Genomic DNA, 19,311 nt, shown 5'->3' on the forward strand with positions numbered 1-19,311 from the left:
TAACAGTTTTCGAATCTGGAATGTTAGTTTATTTAATCTTAATTCTATTATTTATATACACACCCGGAAGTTTAGTGGTATGAGCGTTAATGTTCTGATTTACTTTCATTTAATCTAAGCCAATTGGAACGAAACCAGCCTTCTGTATTCCCCGAGTACTTGGAGATACTTAAAGTTCTACCCAAATTTCACTTTCGCTTTGTTGTGTCACGTGCATACAAAGAAACTATATGCGATCCTTTTTTCGAGCGTAAGTGGTTAGTATAAATTAGAAAACAATTGGAACCAGTTTTGCGACTTCTGGCATCCCAAGCAAAGCGACTTGTGGTTCCGCAACATCACCGTTAGGTAACGTAACGATTTGTTGTTAAGGTAAAATTTAATGAGATTTTAAGAATTTTCACTACTTATACTTTAAAATTTATTTTTTTTACAAGAAACTCATGGCTAACGCATTCAAAAGCCTAGTTGGAAAGGTCATACAGGCAATAACCTTACCATCAATAGCTTCTTACATAGATACTCTTGAGGAGGCTTCTGAAATACGAGTCTGCTCTCGGCATTATACTAGAAACCATGTACTGTTTTCGCAAGGAAAGGGGTTGCATTGACATATCTATAGTCTGCATTCTATTGTGTTGTCCTGGTTGATTTTCGTAGAGCTCTCGATTCTGTCTGTCATAACTTACGGTAGCATAAGTTACATAGCAATGATATCAGTCCCAATGTAATCCAGCCACTGTCAGAGCTTTTGAAGGTTTTTCATTATTATATATCTTAATATAATTTTTCGAATGCTTTACTTATTGCTGACTTTGGAGAAAAACATTAGTTGCATTAATTCATCGAGACCTAATACAAAGACAAATCATTTTTCCAGGTTTGTTTAAGCTCCAAGAGTTGGTAAAATCTCCGTCCACTCCTAGAACAGAGATGTATATTCGCCAGGCGAGCCCGTCGACTTACAGGCAGGTTCTACGCGAAGTGAGGCAAAAGGAAATCTTCAAGCTGATTGTTGACACGAACCCAAGAAGCATTCAGCAATTTTTCAGAGCCGTACGTATTTTCAATTCGCAGTTCCTTTTCTTGTACGTCAAAATTATGTTGCCGAGAGATGAGCCACGCTCTACAAGGTCTAAAGAACTGACGTAAAACTAGGCATTATAAATGGGAGACACCAATTTTGGACAGTTTCAGAAGTACAGTTAGTTTCATAAAAACCTGATACAGCTTGACAATTCCGCCTTTTTTTTAACAGTATACATATCATCAACCTGTCAAATCACAGTTTGACAAAACAAAGTGTGTTTTGATGTCCAAAATGGCAACTAATTGCATCACCCACTTCATAACTACTAGAAAAGTATATCCATCTCTTACAATAAAATTTATTATTTAATCTATTTCTATTACCAAAAACTCTTGCGTTAATTAGCCTTAATTACAGTTTGTTTGAACACGAAATTATTGCAAGCAATAAGAGACATCCCCTTTGGTAAATTTGTGAAGGTGTCTTGAGAGTATTCAGTATTTTGTTCAATTTTATTTTTTATTGTTAGTTTTATTATTAACACTATCTAAACTAAACACACCCAACTTTCATTTATTTTAAGAATAAAAAGATAACTTCCAGCTTTTAAATAAAAAACTTCAAAATAATTATGTTTGGGCAAATGCAAGATTTGTAACAAATTTGTAAGATGGTTGTTCCGTGCCAGCAGGGGCCCAACATTTTAATATAAACAGGACAAAAAGAAGCAAAATATTTTGAAAAATTTCCTTCAAGCGACAATACTTCCCATAATACCTGAATACCTTGACATCGCTGCTCGCTGTTTTGAGATATAAAATTTCTTCGATACAGCCGTTTCACCATTATCCCCCATATGTTTTCAATTGGTTTGATGGCAGAACAGTTATTTGGCCATGGCAACGTTTCAATGTTTCAATTCATAAGAGTTGTTGTCTTGTTTTAACTGTTCCACACTGGGCACCATATAGTTCTGTAATATTTCGGCATAAGTTTGAATAAAAAATCTTCTCTCAATCCACCATTTCTCAGGATGAAATCCATCCCCATACATTTACGAGGGTTGAAACGCTGGTTGTCTGGTACACAATTTGGAAGACTGGAAGATCATCGGAAAATATGATTCTATCCCAAAACTGCTGTTCTTGCGCGTGATATTTTAGAGCAAAAATAAGCTGTGCTTGCTTCTGTTGGGAATTGACTGTGTTCTTTTTTGTCGCAGTCCGGCACTCGAGATGCGAAGCCCTAATTCTTCGACAAACTGGGGTTTTACTGACTTCTTGCCTTCTGCGCGCAAAGGGTCATCCTCGACTCTCCGAAGATGCGCCTGATCTTCCTGAACTGAACTAACTGTTTGTCTGCCGAATCGCATCTTCCTTTCAAACGTTTCTTCTTGTCTCCATTGTTTATTAACGGAAAAAATGGTGAGGACCAACCATCTTCTAACTTGGTCACAATTCTTGCTTTTAACTCTCTGCTCGTATGTAGAGCCACTTTAAGCTTAGCCACTACACTTAGTTTGTAACGTATTTGCGACTACACTGACAATTTTTTTTTACATTAAAAATATTAGAAATGTTAAAATAATTATCAATCAAAACTTTGAAAAAAAAGTGCTTTAAGAGTCGTATCAGTTTTTTTTTTTTGAAACCAGTCATACATGCCTGCAACAAATATATGGGCTGTATTTTTGCAGGGGTTGCTTAAATTATATAGCTTTTAACATGCATCGTGATAAACCACATCTTGTATTTATTTAGAAATTTGAATAAATTTGTTTGGTTCTTATTCATTGCCTACGAGTAGCACGTAAATGTAAAATACAAATGATTAGCAAACAATATATGGGTATATCAATTTTCACAACCAACATTCATAATTTATTAAACCAGAATAATATATTATTGAAATAAAATAATAAAACAGTAAGAAAATACAAATTCAAAAATTACTAATACGTGAGAAACGTTGGGATGGAGTGTATTTAAGAAAGACAGCAATTTCCTACTTGCCTTTTTAGTGTCTTGTGACTACAGTGTCGTAGAGTCTAGACAAGTACAATTTGTAGTCAATTTATCTGACTCAGGAGCCATAGTCGTGATAACAAGTCAGGTACTTGCAGAGTTTTGCCTGTTATGAATTTTATGAAGAATTCAAATGCCAATGCACTAACGAATAGGTCTAGGTCTGCCTAAAGAAAGTCGACAACAGTTGCAGCGGGAATTTTAGCAAGCCCTGTGCAATTATCGACAAACAATTGAAATTTGTCTTGGAGGCAATTTAACCCTGACTGAGAGCTTGACCTAGATCATTAGGATCTTCTCGTTTGAATTATAATTCATGAAGAAAACAAATATTCAACTACATACTTTGCTTCAATTTTTTGTTCAAATGAGATATTAAGTTAAACAAAGTATGCCGCTTTAGAATTTTCATTTTCCTGATAGTAGTGTAATACCCGTCCGTTGACCTTTCATGAAATCTTCACGAGCAATTTTTGTTGCTTCATTTTAGGTTTTATATAACCCTCATTAATGAAGTCTCATCAAGATAGAAAATATTAATAATTATTTTAAGTCCTTTTATATTTGCCACCTAGCGCCCTTCAATTGGTGGTATCATTCGTTTTATTACGAGTTGCTTGTTAACAAAAAATTGCATTAACATTATATTCTATTATATGAAACTACTTTGATTTCTCCTTCGTTTGACCGCCCCGTATCATTTACCCACCGTTCCCGAAACGCCCGGTATATTTCCACCCATCCCAAGTGGAACGCCAAAAAACTTGCCGAGAGATATCCTCTCGTTGATAGGGGCAATTTTAGCGCTCGCCTATCTACGAAGGAAATGCCCTTTCGTAGAACTCGTAATCGATTATCCCTAAAACACTGCAAGACGTTATTTTTGCTTTCCGGGATTAACTTTAGCTGCAAAAGGAACCTCCTGTAATCCTTTTATCTCGATAATGCTCCCAGGATATTGATTAGTAAAGGGGAATTGCATTAAAATCGAGGTTTTCGGTGGGGGACCCGGAGCTAAATGATTATAGCTGATCGTAATCGGCGAGAAGATTTTCAGAAATTTATTTGCAGATTAAGGGATGCGGGGATTGAAATATGTCCACCACTCGTCAAGGAGATTAAGCTTAATTGGGTAATAATGCTATTGAAAATGTCTTGGCAAACGCACAGAGTCCCTATTTAATGTAATAAATTTCAGCTTATTTTTTTATTTTGCTGAAACCACGCAACGGAACTATGAACGAAATGGTAAGAAATGTATATAAGCTAACTTAATAATGATTGGCATTAGTACCGGTGTTTGGAAATTATTGGTTAAAGAGAGCGCTGATGCTAAAAAAAATCAAGAAATCAAATTACTACATTTGAAAAATGGAATTTTGTAAAAAATAATTTTAGTGTACCGACCACCTGGCGTTATAAAAGAGATGGCGCTGGAGTAGAAGGTATCGGTGTGCTGTGTGTCCTCAAATTTTCTTGATTTATACTGAAAAAATTTAATTTCGCTACTAAATCAGTGTTGCTTTCTTCTGAAGCACTGTGGTGGAAGTTGCTTTGTCATTTCTATCGTGAGGGCATAAGTGTTTTGTTTACCGTGCGGTTGCTGTACACCTAACCTATACAATAGTACTGTTAAGGAATGATATTGAGGATATTCGGAAAATTGTTGCGGATCAAATTACCGCTACAATTCTTGGTGACGAATTTCAAGACCGACTTATTGGCTCTCTACTTGCGAAACTCGAAGAAAAAATTGTGTCAAAAATAGAGAGGGTTGAGAGCGAAGTGTCCAATTTGCGCAAAGAGGTGAATAGGATGGCGCAGGAAAATAAGGATTTAAAACAACGACTTGATCAGCAGGAACAACATAGCCGCAATCAGAATATTCGTCTTTTCGGTGTCCATTTCGAAAAGGATGAGAATATTTTGAACACCGTAAAGAAAGTATTTCAACAAAAGATGAACATGACATAAAATGATATAAAAAACTGCTATAGAGTAGGAGCAAAAAATCCGATAGTAAACAAGCCGCCGGCTATTTTAATTCAGCTCCATAGTGCTGACGCTCGTGCAATGGTGTTAAAACATCGTAAAGCACTTAAAAACTCTGGCATCGTAGTTAAGGAGGACCTTACCCAATCACGGTTGCACCTATTTAAAGTGGCGGTTAAAAAATTTTCCGAAAAAAGCGTGTGGTGTCTTAACGGCAATATTTACAGTAAATGCCGTGGTGAAGTGTATCGTGTTCAGGATGAGGACGACATATACCAAATCACCGACCAAATCAAGGAATAACTGTATGTAGCTACGTTTCACCTCACTTCACAGCTATTTTTTTTTCTTTCCAACTTTACAGAAATTAATTGTGAATCAAATTATAATAGCTTGCTTTTTTTTCTTCGTTATTAATCTTAGTGATAAGCAGTGTTAACCTCACATTTCTCAGCTTGTTAGTAAATACTTTACCACCATGAGATTAGTCAATTATAATATACTTTTCGAAGAATAGGTTTTATATCTTGTAATTTAGGTATGTCACATATGCCACATGTACGATACAGGCTTTTTTCAGTATCTATATGTTTCTGTACAATACACGAACTTCAAATTAACTTTAAGTTACATGCAGCACCAACTTTATTGGTTTTGGTACCCTCGTACTTTCCACTGCTTGTTTGAATTTGATAACTATTTCCTTCCTTCCTAACCTTCCCTCCTTTAGTTCTCAATGGATCTTAATTTTTGTGCCGCACATGTTAATGTAAGGTCCTTGCTGACCAATTTTGACTCTTTTCTAAGCCAATTATTGAGTAACAATTGTGATATCGTTGGTGTATCTGAAACGTGGCTGGGTGCGGGGGTTGATCAGAATTATAATTTTCTGCATCACAATCGTCTGGACAGGCGCGGAGGCGGTGTGGGAGTGTACGTTAAAAATAATTTAAGGTGTGAAGTTTTGGCCTCTGCTTGTCTTGAGCATATTGAATACATATGGGTTAAAGTACTGTTAAATAATCGAACCTTTATGGTGGGTACTGTTTACAGGCCACCTAATACTAACGTATCACAATTTTTTAATACCCTTGAGGAATCCTTGTTTAATATATACTCGGACTATAATAGCTTAATATGCTTTGGTGACTTCAATATCAATATGCTTAATTTAAATACTGATCTTGGAATTAGATTAACTTCTGTGTTTTCTACTTTCAATATGGACCAATATATACAAGAACCTACCCGCATTGCACTAAATTCTATGTCGCTCTTAGATTTAATATTTACCAACGTAAAAAACGTGTCTGATGTAGGAGTTGTCGACAATAACATCGCAGATCACTTTTTAACATACATAAAATTCAGTCTAGACTTGCCAGATAATGAACCTGTAAGTTTTTATTATAGATCATTAAAAACCATTAATCTTGAGGAGTTTAAGAGGGATCTACTAGATTTACCGTTAAATAACTTACTTTATTTTTGTGACATTGAAGAAAAGCTAAACCTCTTAAATACTTGCATATTGGAACTATTTAATAAGCACGCGCCGTTAAAACGCTTTAGGAAGAATAAAAACTATAACTATGCGCCTTGGATAACAGAAAACATAAAACTGCTACAAAAGCTGAGAAATAAAGCGCTAAAAAAATTTAAACTGACTAAACTTCCAGCACATTACGAGCATTACAAACAATTACGTAATTATACAAATTCGGCCATTAGATCATAGAAAAAGGCTTATTTAAGAACTAAGTTTTGTCATGGTAATACCAAAGAGAACTGGAACGAACTAAGGAAACTTAATGTTGTAAAATGTAACAGGGGTACTTTGCCAAGTCGCTTAGATAATGTCGATCAAATTAATAATTTTTTTATAAACAGTGTGGAAAATAATGATAGCCCCAATCAAGAACTGCTGAATTTTTATTATAATAATAGGTTAAATGACAGAACGGATCACTTTGACTTTGTATTGTCCACGGAAGATGAGATTCTCAACAATCTAAAGCTGCGGGCCATGATGATATAAATATATCATTAATACTTCTTTGCTGTCCATATATTGCCCCATACATTGCGCATATAATAAATGAGTGTATCTTAAATTCGTACTTTCCGTCAACATGGAAGCGGGCACAAGTCATCCCCTTACCGAAAATAAACAATCCAAGCGAATTTAGTCACCTGCGGTCAATTAGCATATTGCCTGTTCTATCTAAAGTACTTGAAAGAATTATGAACGATCAATGGTAAACTTTTTAAATTCTAATCATATTCTACCAGAGAAACAGTCTGGTTTTAGACCTAATCACGGTTGTGAGAGTGCCATGCTGGACATTACTGATGACATTTTTAGAGCGACTGACGATGGAAAGATAACGGCTTTAATATTGTTGGATTTCAGTAAGGCATTTGATATGATAAATCATTCAATTCTCTTGGCCATTCTCCATTACGTTGGTTTCTCCGAAGGTGCTCGAAAGTTTCTGTGTTCCTTTTTGTCAGGTCGGACACAACTGGTTGTCTACAATCAGCAGCAGTCATCGTTCCTAGGTGTTCGCATGGGTGTTCCACAGGGCAGCATTCTTGGTCCCTTGTTGTACACTATTTTTACTTTTAACTTCATTGGAGCCCTCCGCCAATGCAACTGTCATTTTTATGCGGATGACACTCAAATTTACTACTCATTTTTTCCTCAAGAAATAGCTACCGCGGAGGATGTCATCAATACTGATTTATCAAATTTTTTTAACATTGCAACAGATCACTTCCTAAAGCTTAAAGTAATACTCTTTGGAAATGATAATCATTTAACCCATGCAAAGTATAACATAACAATTAAACTTAATAACATAAAATTGCCACTCTCTCATGCAAAAGCTTGGGTCTCACTCTTGATTCGCAGTTGCGTTTCAGAGAACATATTACTAATAAACTAAGGGTTGCCTATGCTAATTTAAAATTAATTTATGGCAATAGACATGTACTTTGTCAGGGAACTCGTAAGTTGCTGTGTGAATCACTTGTTCTGTCACAATTTAATCACTGCAGTGCTGTGTACGGACCGTGCCTGGATGCGTCCGATCATTACCGTGTCCAGAAAGTTCAAAACTCTTGTCTAAGGCTAATTTATGGGGTAAGGAGGAGAGATCATATCTCCCCGTACCTTGCTGCGTCAGGGTGGCTTAATATGCACCTTCGATGCAAATTACGAATGAGTTCCCTTTATTTCAACATCCTTAAAACAAAATTACCTTTTTATCTTTACAGAAAAATTACTCTTAACAAATCAATACACAATTTGAATCTGCGTGGACTAGTTATACCCCGTCACCGCAAAGAATTATTTAATATAGTCATTTGCATTAACTCTATTACTAATTTTGATATTAATCAGTCCAACTCGACGTTTAGGAATAATTTCAAAAAGCAATTGTTACGTACGCACTAATATTAAGCTCTTCTACAAAACATGTGCCCCTTTCCTTTCCTTTCCTTCCCCCTCCATTTCTTCTCTTTTTTTTTCTTTAGAATTATGTGTATCTACGCTTGGCGCTTTCCAATAAATTCTATGAAATTTTTTATTATTATATTTTCGCTGTTAAATTGAGGCCTGAACAGTATCTAGAACTTCTAGATGGCTGCCCTAACAAGGCCTATTGTTGACCATTATTTCACTTATTTAACTTTGGTTATGTAATTATTTCTATGTAACTTTGATGGTTATAACAATAAATGTATTATTATTATTGTTATTATAAATTCGGAGATGAACCCCAAGACGAATTGAATATAACTAAAACCGATGGAAACATTAGGCAAAATTATCAAAACACAAAGTTATCTTTCTGCGATAACTCTACGACTTACCGGAAAAGCAGTAACCAGTAAGATCCAATTTTCACATTTTCGTTAAGTTATTTGAAAGAACCCGAAATACGACAAAACAGGTCTTTATCTTGTAACTAAAAGCCCTATGAAAATTTTGTTAACGACATGTTTATTTTCTTGAAAAAGTAGTACTACATGCTGTGAAAGTAACGGATATACCCTGCAAAAATATTCAAAATGAACCTTGTACAACGTGAAATACACGTGCCAAAAATTGGTACTGTTTTATTTGTCTTATGAATTTTTATATATTTTATTTGTATTTTATACTTTTATTTTAATTGCTTCTAAACGAAGTCAGAAGTCAGATGTCAGTTTTTATGGGTCACCAACCTTCAAAAATATTTCAGGAAGAAGTTTTTTAGAAAAGCAGACTTGTTACTGTTGCTTGTGTTGTAACTAAAAACGAACTATCTAACACTCACACGCATTTACTTATAGATTTTTCAAGAGGGGAGACCAAAAAATCTAAAATTTCTAAACGGAACAAATCGAATCAACATGAACAGTCAATAGGTATTGTCGAAGATTTTCCGCGAAAACCGGATGGACATCGCATGCGCCAACCCAAAGACACCGAACATTCCCGACAAATCAAATTTTCCCGCCGATAGTAGCTTAAAACCAGCAGGAGGAATCCAGAAGTTTTGTTAAAAGCATATTTATTCTTCTTTTTATTTTGGCTTATGAGTTGATGGAAGACCAATACCAAATACCTTACTCAATTATTTGGACACTCTGCAGGTATAGTGTCATTAACAGAAGCTTTGCCTGTTTTTCAGTGTGTAAATAGCTTGTGACACTTCCCTTATATTTTCACTTCACTTTCACTTTTCACTAGAGAATCACATTCATGGCGCCCTTATTTACAAAAAAAAAAATTAAATACAACAATTGCAGGATTTTTGGACTTTTGGTATTCTCTCTTATTATCGTTTTTCTGGCTCGGAAAAATTAGACAAAAAACCTTCCTAGATGTGTTTTGTTCCACCTAAATAGTGTAAATGGTAATGCTAGAGGTCTAATAATACTCTGACTATAAATAGATTTTTCTTATTGTATACAGGGTGTTCAAAATTTGGTTAAATGGCAACTTTGAAATCAGTTTTTCTTAGTATTTTTAAATAGCACACCCTCCATTCAATTATTATATCATTGTTTAAAGCAGATTTTATTTACAGGCATATTTTGTTATTACGAATGTATTAAAATTCTCAATGATTTTAGAGATATTTATATTTCCAAAACCACAAATATCCACATTAAACTTAAAAAGTATTGGTGAAATATCGTTTTTTTAGTCCACACTAGTAGTTATGTCAGGCCGATTAAGGAGCAAAAACCCGCACTTAACCTCAAACCCAACCCAACCCAAAAACCCCGGGCGCAGGGGGCCCCCGTGTTCCGCCCAAGAAAGCCCCCGTGTGCTTCAACCCCAACCGCCACCGGTACTACCAGAGGGTGCACCGCTCCTTGAAAATCCCCCTTGTGTAAGGCTCTGAGTGTCCGGGATGCTCCGCGTCCGTTCCCCCTCTGTCTCCATAAAACGTTCAACTAATTTAGTAAAGCATAGGATATCTGGATGATGTCTTTCCGGATACTGCCATTTAAAAATATTAAGAAAAACTTCTTTGACCAACCAAACTTTGAGCACCCGGTATAAAACAAGAAAAACCTGTTTATTGACCTCTATCAAAACAGATCTTGCAAGATTTTTTTTTAAATGTTTCCAAGCGTGGGAAACGATCTTTCCATCTTTCTTTTATTTATAACTCCTGAAATATCCAAGCAAATAAAAAAATACTTTGGCACGTACGAAGGAACCGAAATGTGCCAAAAAGTAACAAGGTCATTTGAAAAATAAACATTTTATGAAGTCACACTTTTATGGACCACCGCCATATTTGAAAGTATTTTTAAAATATGCATCAAGCCATATTCTACAACCTTTGTATTACAGTGTTGTAAATAAGCGCGCTATACGAGACAGAAATACTGAAATTGAAGAAAAAATAGTGTCCGCCAACAGAGCCTTTTATGCCAATAAGAACCTGCTAAACAATAAGATTTTATCATAAACCCCAAACTTTATTGTTGCAAAAATAAAGATATCTGAGACCTATACTAGGGCCTGTGAGAATGTGGACTAAAATAATAAGGATAAGACCGAATACCGAGTTAATGGCAGACAGTGATAGTAAGGAGGATAAAACAAATACAAGGAAAGTGGTGTAAATTGGCAAGAGAATACAGGCAATAGAAAAGAATGGAGAAACATCAGCAGCAATGGCTGATGCATCAATTTGATGTATAAACCTTACTAGAAGCGGTGCAACTCCCTTTAGGAATCACTAACGAGCTATTTTCCAATAGAGATTCCGCCGTATGATATTGATATGTGATAATTTTCCTTTTCAGTTCTATACAATTTTCTGATATAGTCTAGTTATATCTGAAAGATCACAATCTTATCAAAATAAAAACAGTATGACGATTTGCTTCGTCGAACGCTTCGCGTACTCTAAATTGAAACCTATCGGACAACTTTCCGACGCTGGCTGGGCACGATTTAAGACCTTCCAATCTCGATTTTACAGTTCCGGAATGATGAGCAGGGGCACTGCGACATAAAACGTTTTAACTAGTGCCGTTAAGTCTCGAGCGTCACAGTTAAAATATCGAAAAATAACGGGCCGGCTCCTAACATAAACCTTTTAACAGCTGAAACGTAATGAAGATTTAGTTTTGCGAGGCGCAGTTTTATGTTTGGCGCTTGTAAATATTCATAGGATAATCACGCTGTTTCGCACTGAGAGTGCTTTCCGTGCTCAGAAGATAATAATCCCGACGAATGCGCAATATCGCGAATGACCGGATCGTTTTGAAATTTCACGGAAAATAAATTTTGATCCGCGCGGAGAAACTGAAACGGACAACGGGATGCCGATAGAATTATAAGCGGAACGGACAAGATAAGTTGCTTAATCGATACCTAAAAAGCACTTAACCTAAAATTTACCCGGTTTGGTGTGCTTTGGTGAGAGGAGTGTTAATAACTATGTAACGTATGTTATTAAACCGGAAAATTAAAAAAATATATGAGTTCGTCAATGCATTATTATGCAATTATTATTACAAAGAATAAAGTATGCATATTGATAGTTAGTACCATGAGAATGTTATACATATAATAAATATTTAGCTGTTGTTGCTGTCCTGAATTATTCCTTTTTTATTTCAAATGGATGACTACGTAGGCGTTCATCATTGCTTAAAACCACAAAGGGCACGTAGATTTGAATGAGACCCTCTCGCAGCCGACGCCGACTTAATGTTGGCAGACTGAGTATTTTGAGACGCTCATCGTAAGGTGTATGTCTAAGTTGAAGTGGCCAGCGCGTCGCCAGAACATCACAGTCACACATCTCAGAATCGACACTTGACACAAAGTTTCCATTGATATAATAGTTCAAACCGGCTGGATTGTTCTTGCCAACATGCAGCACAGAGCACTTTTGGGCATTCAACCGCAATAGACAAGTTGAACACCACTTGGAAATAGTATTCAAGTCTCTCTGCAGTACGTCCGCATGTGTTGAAGGATTTTCAAATAATTTAGTGTCATCAGCATAAGCGCTCACATGAGAATGCAGAAGAGCAAATCCATGGTATACACTATGAATAGCACTGGTCCCAGCACTGATCCCTGGGAAAAACCACTAGGCACGTTTTGTGGTAGTGAAAAAGCGTTACCAATTCGAACTCTGAACGACCGGTGACTTAAAAGCGCCGCTATCCACTCTAGCAGTTTACCCCCCACTCCGACCTTTTCAAGTTTGAATAACAAGCGTCGATGTGGCACTTTCTCAAAAGATTTTCTGAAGTCGAGGTAAATAATATCCACCGGATCGCCTGAGTTATGCATGAGATAATGTCCAGTGATTCAAGCATGCCAATGTATGCCATGCTACGATGTAGGTATATGTGGTATAATATGGCAATCCTGGGTCGGTTGCTGTTGGCTTCTTCAGAGCTTAACTGAAGCTGGTTTGCTTACCTCTCCGCGTTGCTTAAATACTGTTCCAGGGGGGCGGAGCTAAAGGAGGGATATGAATATTATTTACAAATATTTTGGAGTCTTCCTTCGACGGTTGCTTTTAATTTAAACTCGCTGACATTTCGCCAATTATCCTGTTAGCGTCTTCAGAGCTTAACTAAAACTGGGTCGCATTCTACTCTGTTCCTGCTTATATATTATTTGAGGGAGGAGGAGCTAGTAGAAGAATTGAATTGAATTGAATTAAATAATTGATCTTGTTTCGACGTATTATTCGTTAGGAACTCTTGATGTGTCAGTAATGTCTTGGATAAGAAAGAATAACATGATTGATCATGGAATGCGTAATATCAATTCAATTATCAATATCAACATTAATAATCAATGGAAAATTGTACCTAACATTGGACTATTCTGCTCAAAAAAACCTTCTTACACAGACCGATGCCTTACTGCATCGTCACATCACCAAAAATTATCGGTTATTAATTCTATGGTTTGAGATCCGTAAAACTATCTCAACCCGATTCACTGAACCTAGAATTACACCTTAAATCTGCTGTTCTCTAATTTACACATTAGAAATATTAGGCGTTCCATCACAAAACATATTTCAGCACAACTTTCCAAAGACAGAGTCCGAAAGCAATTCCACACTTGCACTGTTGTCCTTACATTTAAAATATCACTGACCATATTATGTCAAAACTTCTTGAGAAATATAACACCAAAACTTGATTTACCGCTTGTCCAACAATCTCTCAACATGTGCCATCCGTCAAAGCCAAGGAAGTTTACAGAATTCCCCGCATACGAGGCAAAGAATTCATTAAAAAATTCTTACATGTAATCATTCTTCTACCAACGAAAAATCCAAGAATCTATAGAAAACTATAAACAATAAAACAATCTTAACCACTACTTTGGTCAGGTTTTCGGTGCACAAAAATTTTCTGTTGTTAAATGTTGAAAAAAAAATGTTAAAAAAATCTTGCTATTGCTTTTAATTTAGTAGACAGGGTGTGTAGTATAAGTTGATAAATATTAATAAATAATATATAAAATATACAGAAGCGCTTTAATTGAAGAAAAGGGGCCTATGTATATGCCAAAAAATAATCTAGCCTTATTCTATTTTAAATCAATACCCTTAGGTAGCTCCAGGATAAAAAAAGGATTATGTCAATTTTTGAAAAACCACAATATTTGCCTTATTACAGTGCTTAAACATGGCGTCAAAAAAATTTAAGATTACTATGTTGCGACCGAACTAAATTTTTGTCCTATAGGCGCCATATTGAATTTCTACATTTTCAAAATCCGTTTTAAAAATGCTTTTCAACCATGTGTAAAGTGAATCCGGAAAATAACAAAAATAAAATTTCAGTTTCGATGTTACTGTTCGATTTTAAAGTACATTTAAATAATGTGTAGGTAAGAAAAGAGTCAATAAAATTGAAGAGGGAAGATCTAGAAAAGAAGTCAACAAATTTTTCATACCTTCCTTCTCAAACGCACAAAAAAAACAAGGAAAATACACAGAATTTTACAATAAAATCAGAGTAAATGCTCACATTGCTTAACAGGACTCTCAACAGTTGAGGAGTGATAATGTTCACAGCTTCTGTAATTCTTCTTTTAATTCTAGAACGTTGGCATCATTTACTCTACCAACGAAAAATTCCAGTATCTATAAATAAAAAACTATAAACAATAAAACAATCTTAACCGCGACTTGATTTTTGAGATGCCCTCATACAAAGAAATCAATGAGTATTATGTCTGGAGATCAAGCAGGCCATCCGACTGGTCCCAGGTTGCCTATCCACATGTTGGGGAATTCTGAATTTAAAAAATTCGTAATAATCTGTGCATTGTTTGACCGTGAGCTGTCTTGTTGGAAAAACAACTCGTTATTTTTGTGAATAAACCACTGAAACAATGCCATTCTTCTAACAGTATCACCTTTCTGAAGTTCCATTGTAAGGCCGTTCACGATAAGGATTATATCTATGACGCTTTAAAATAGTATTCGCTGTTGACCGAGCAACGCCTGTTGTCTCTTCCATCTGACGTACAGATGTACCAGATATCTCAACCACGCTTTGCAAACCCAAATTTTATTTATTTTCATCTGGAGGTTTGTTTCTTTTTACCTTAGCAAAACTCCCGTAGTTGACAAGGTTGTCTAAATATAGCTCTAATTGGTTGACGTCTTCCCGGATATTTATTTATAATAATAATAATAATAATAATAAATACATTTATTGCTTTGCCAAATATAAATATTATTTAAGGCAAACAAAAGGCCTTATAAATCGCAGACATCCAGCAAAGTCAGACACTGTTCAAGCCTCAACGTAATGTACAAATAAACAAAATTAAATATGTTACGCAGAGTTTAAAATAAATTAATTATTAAATATAGTTTTCAATAGAGAGGGAAGTCGCAGGACAAAGAACACATGATTCAGGATGATCTGGATACGATATTGGTCAGCAGCGTCCGGACAGGTGCACATCACAGCAATGATTGAACTGTGACAAAACGATCTATTGTTGCTTTGTTTCAACGCAGACACTCCAACATATCATACTTATCACTATTTAAAAAATTATTCATTTTAAAACTTACATTTTATTAATTTCACACAACTGACACTGACTGTTGGCAATAATTACGAATCACCTATGATACGCTGGCATGGCCAACAAAGTTAGATTATTTTTTTCAATATCCCCACAAACATTATCTTATACTGGACACTGTATAAACCGAATGGGGAAGTTATATTATATGGTGACTCACTACGATCCACAAAGAAACCCAATAGATTACAAAGAAATTAATAACATATGTTCCTACTTTGGTTCAGCAAACAGAGTTCATATAGTTGATTATGTTTTTTTCAAATTTTTCATGTAATATATTTGTTATTGACAATACTATATCAGACAGTTTTGTTTGTTGACGTAGCCATTCAACCAGAAGTGCGCTTCATCGCTAAACAAAATTCACTTATGAAAATCGGGAACAACGGCAATCTCGTTTTGGGCACATTCGACGAATCTACGCCTTACTTGATGATCATTTGGCTTCAATTCTTGCACGAGTTGGATTTTGTAAGCACGTAAACCAAGATCCTTCCGCAAAATCTTCCATAAAGTGGATGGACACAGATTCAATTCTTGTGCTCGATGGCGGATGGACTCATTCGGGTCTTCCTCAATGCTACGCTCTACAGCAGCAATAGCTTCTGCTGTACGCACCGTACGGCGTCTCTGGCGATGCGAGTTATCAATAAGAGTAAACGTGGTGCAAAAACGTTCCATGGTTAATCGAATTACCTGCTCTGATGGACGATTTTGTCGACGATAAAATGGACGTAGTGCGCGATACGTATTCCGCACAGAACCATTATTTTTGAAATAAAATTGCACTATTTTCAAGCGTTGTTCAGGCGTGAGTCTATTCATGATGAATTGCCAAACCAAACTGAGAATAAATCACTTGACCGCTGTTAAATCGATCGCCATCTTGAACAGTAATGCCAACTTAAAGTTCTATACATCGAAAAAAACACCCATTATTTGTTTCAACAACAGAAAATGTATGAACATTTACGAGATATTTACAAGTTGGCTAAAACAGATCGCAGCAGGCTAATAAGGAATAGAAAAAAAAGGAAGGGGCTATGTAAATCCAAACAGGTGACCAAATAAATATATTGGTACTGTTGGTCGACTGTTGGTGGTACCATCGGAAAAATAAAAATATCGTAATAAAGCCGGTAGGTGTGTGGCGGGATATGGCTGGACAACTTCTGGAAGTTGACTTTAAACCAATTGCTCCTTCTTTCATGAAAGTTGACTGATTTGAACTCCCAACTGTTTGGTTTTATTTCTCATTTATAGCGAGATTTTATACCTGGAGATATTGATTATTGATATATTAATATTTTAAAATAAATTTTTGTCTTCTCAAAGTGTGTACCTCTTTTTTATTTCAGATTCTTCAATTGCAGATGAACGATTACAGATACCACTACATGTTCACGACTTTTGTAAGTATTGTTTTATTTTTCAGTAAGGATTTAAACTTAAATGGGTTTCCGCGACTGAAGACTGAAGCGAAAGTCTGACAACCTCGTTTGCAAGTTCCGCGAAAATCATATTAAAATTGCTAGCAGAAAATGCATTGGACAAATACGACGTTATCCTGAAATGCAGACTCAGTTAAGAGTTAGCACCTTGAAGGGAAATCTAATAATAATTTCGCTAAAGTCGGAGCATCGCCTCTCCCGATGAAAAATTAGTTTTCCATTACTTTTATGTTAAAAAATATACTGCTCGAAATTTCAGAACTTTATTTTCATAAATCAGTTGACAAAATAAATACAAAATGAGTCGAATTTTGCAGAGAAAATTTGGTTTGAATGCCTATGTAACTAATTGAGGGTAGCCCTCTTCTAATTCTATTTATGAGCACTTATTTTACATTTTTTATTATTATTGTAATTTGTGATTTCAGGCAACGTATGACATGTTTTTCATTTTAACTTTTTTACATACCTTGCATAGACATTTCATAGAACATCTAGAAATTTTTATAATGGCTATGTCATACTAGGAAACCGAACTAGACCTATCAAAACATAAGGGATTTTCCTTTGCTGGTGGATAATTTACCGACCAAACCCGATTTGAAATTACTACTACTCTGTCATAGGCAGCTTATTCGTTAGGACGAAAGGAGAAAAAAATAGAAGTTATCTAAACCTGTCATTATTATTAATTTTCCCGCAATTGAATCAGTGTATTCTTTTTTTTATCTTGCTATATTTTTTTTTGAGTAGAAATCTCATACGGTTTAAAATAATCTCCAACCTACTAAAAATAATGTAATTGTTGTTGGTAGACAGTACCAATGAATAAAAATTGATAACTAACGTCCCAAACCATTCTCTTTAAAGGTCTGGCCTCACATGAACGAGACGAGAAAAATGTACAAAGTACATAATAGCAAGTCAGAGTAATAATATTGTACAATATTAAAAATACAGTTTAAGTATAAAAAGTAAAACAATTAAATATAAACACTACGTTACAATACAATAACAAATATAAATAACAATACATTTTAAATACAAAAAAAGAACACAGAGACAAAGATAAAAACACTAAAAGAGGCAATATACATTTCATAAAGTATCTAGGTATTCTTGAACGGAATAAAAACAATGACCAAACAGGTATTCTTTCATTGTTGTTTTAAATTTTTTATTGGAGAGCATTTTGATAGATGTAGGCAGTTTATTATACAGAGCATAATTCATGCAATAATAAATGTAATATTAACAGCTGGGGAAGAAGTCCTCGGAAACATCCCAGTGAAACCAAAAAAGAATGGAAGACCCCCGAAATTCTTATACTTATGGAAGATAGAAGGAAGCATAAGAATAAAGACAGAGAAAGATATAACAACATAAATAGACAAATAAAACGCGACATCAAGAGAGCTAAAGAAGATTGGCATATAATTTACACAGGAAACTAAAAGAACTATCTAGGAAAACTAGCATAACAAGGAATAAGCAAGGTCATATAATATTAGACGAGGAGGAAATAAAGCACTACTGGGAGAATTACATTAGACAACTATTCCACGACGACCGAGACAACATAGAAATAACAACAACAAACCAGGGAAACGATTGCCTGGAAATACTTCTTTCCGAACTCAAGTATGCTCTAAAAAACAGTAATAATAAAAAAGGGGCAGGCCATGACAGAATGCCAATCGAACTCCTGAAAGCATTCGATGAAGAGAACATAATCAGGCTAACACAAATGTTTAATGATGTGTACAATTCCGGAAACATCCCAACAGAATGGCTAAAATCAACTTTTGTTCCATTACCTAAAAAGAACAACCCAATGTCAGGCCATGATTACAGACTTATCAGCCTCATGTGCCACCCCTTGAAGGTCTTGCTGAAGATTGTCCAGAACAGAATTTATAAGTGTTCTATATGCGAGTTTTTTATATCGCAGTTTAGTTTAGGTTTTTTTGTAAACCGTGATGCGGTACGTTTTTCTAGGGCGATCCACGGCAGTTACCTGCCGGGCCGCGTATTGTACGGAGTCGTGAGTAAACGGTTGCATTGTCGTGGTCGAGTTTCATTTCACGTTAAATGAATACATAGTGGCGCAGTCAGCACTCGAACCAAAATATTATTTAAAATGTCGACTTTTCTCGGGAACCTCGGTTCATTTGACTCGGAAAAGTCAGATTATGCAATTTTTTC

General features: G+C 35.4%; 1 protein-coding gene across 1 annotated transcript in view; it reads left to right on the top strand.

Annotated features, from left to right (window-relative positions):
- LOC132707105 (glutamate receptor ionotropic, kainate 2) overlaps positions 1-19,311 on the top strand; it is a 665,601-nt gene that overhangs the window by 499,111 nt on the left and 147,179 nt on the right. Inside the window, exons 4-5 of the mRNA XM_060678792.1 lie at positions 881-1,056; positions 17,014-17,067. Of these exons, the coding sequence (XP_060534775.1) occupies positions 881-1,056; positions 17,014-17,067 (230 nt within the window). The remainder of the gene's footprint in view (positions 1-880; positions 1,057-17,013; positions 17,068-19,311) is intronic.

This window comes from Cylas formicarius, unplaced genomic scaffold (assembly GCF_029955315.1).
Source record: "Cylas formicarius isolate icCylForm1 unplaced genomic scaffold, icCylForm1.1 PGA_scaffold_9__14_contigs__length_23061073, whole genome shotgun sequence".
Lineage (NCBI taxonomy): Eukaryota > Metazoa > Arthropoda > Insecta > Coleoptera > Brentidae > Cylas > Cylas formicarius.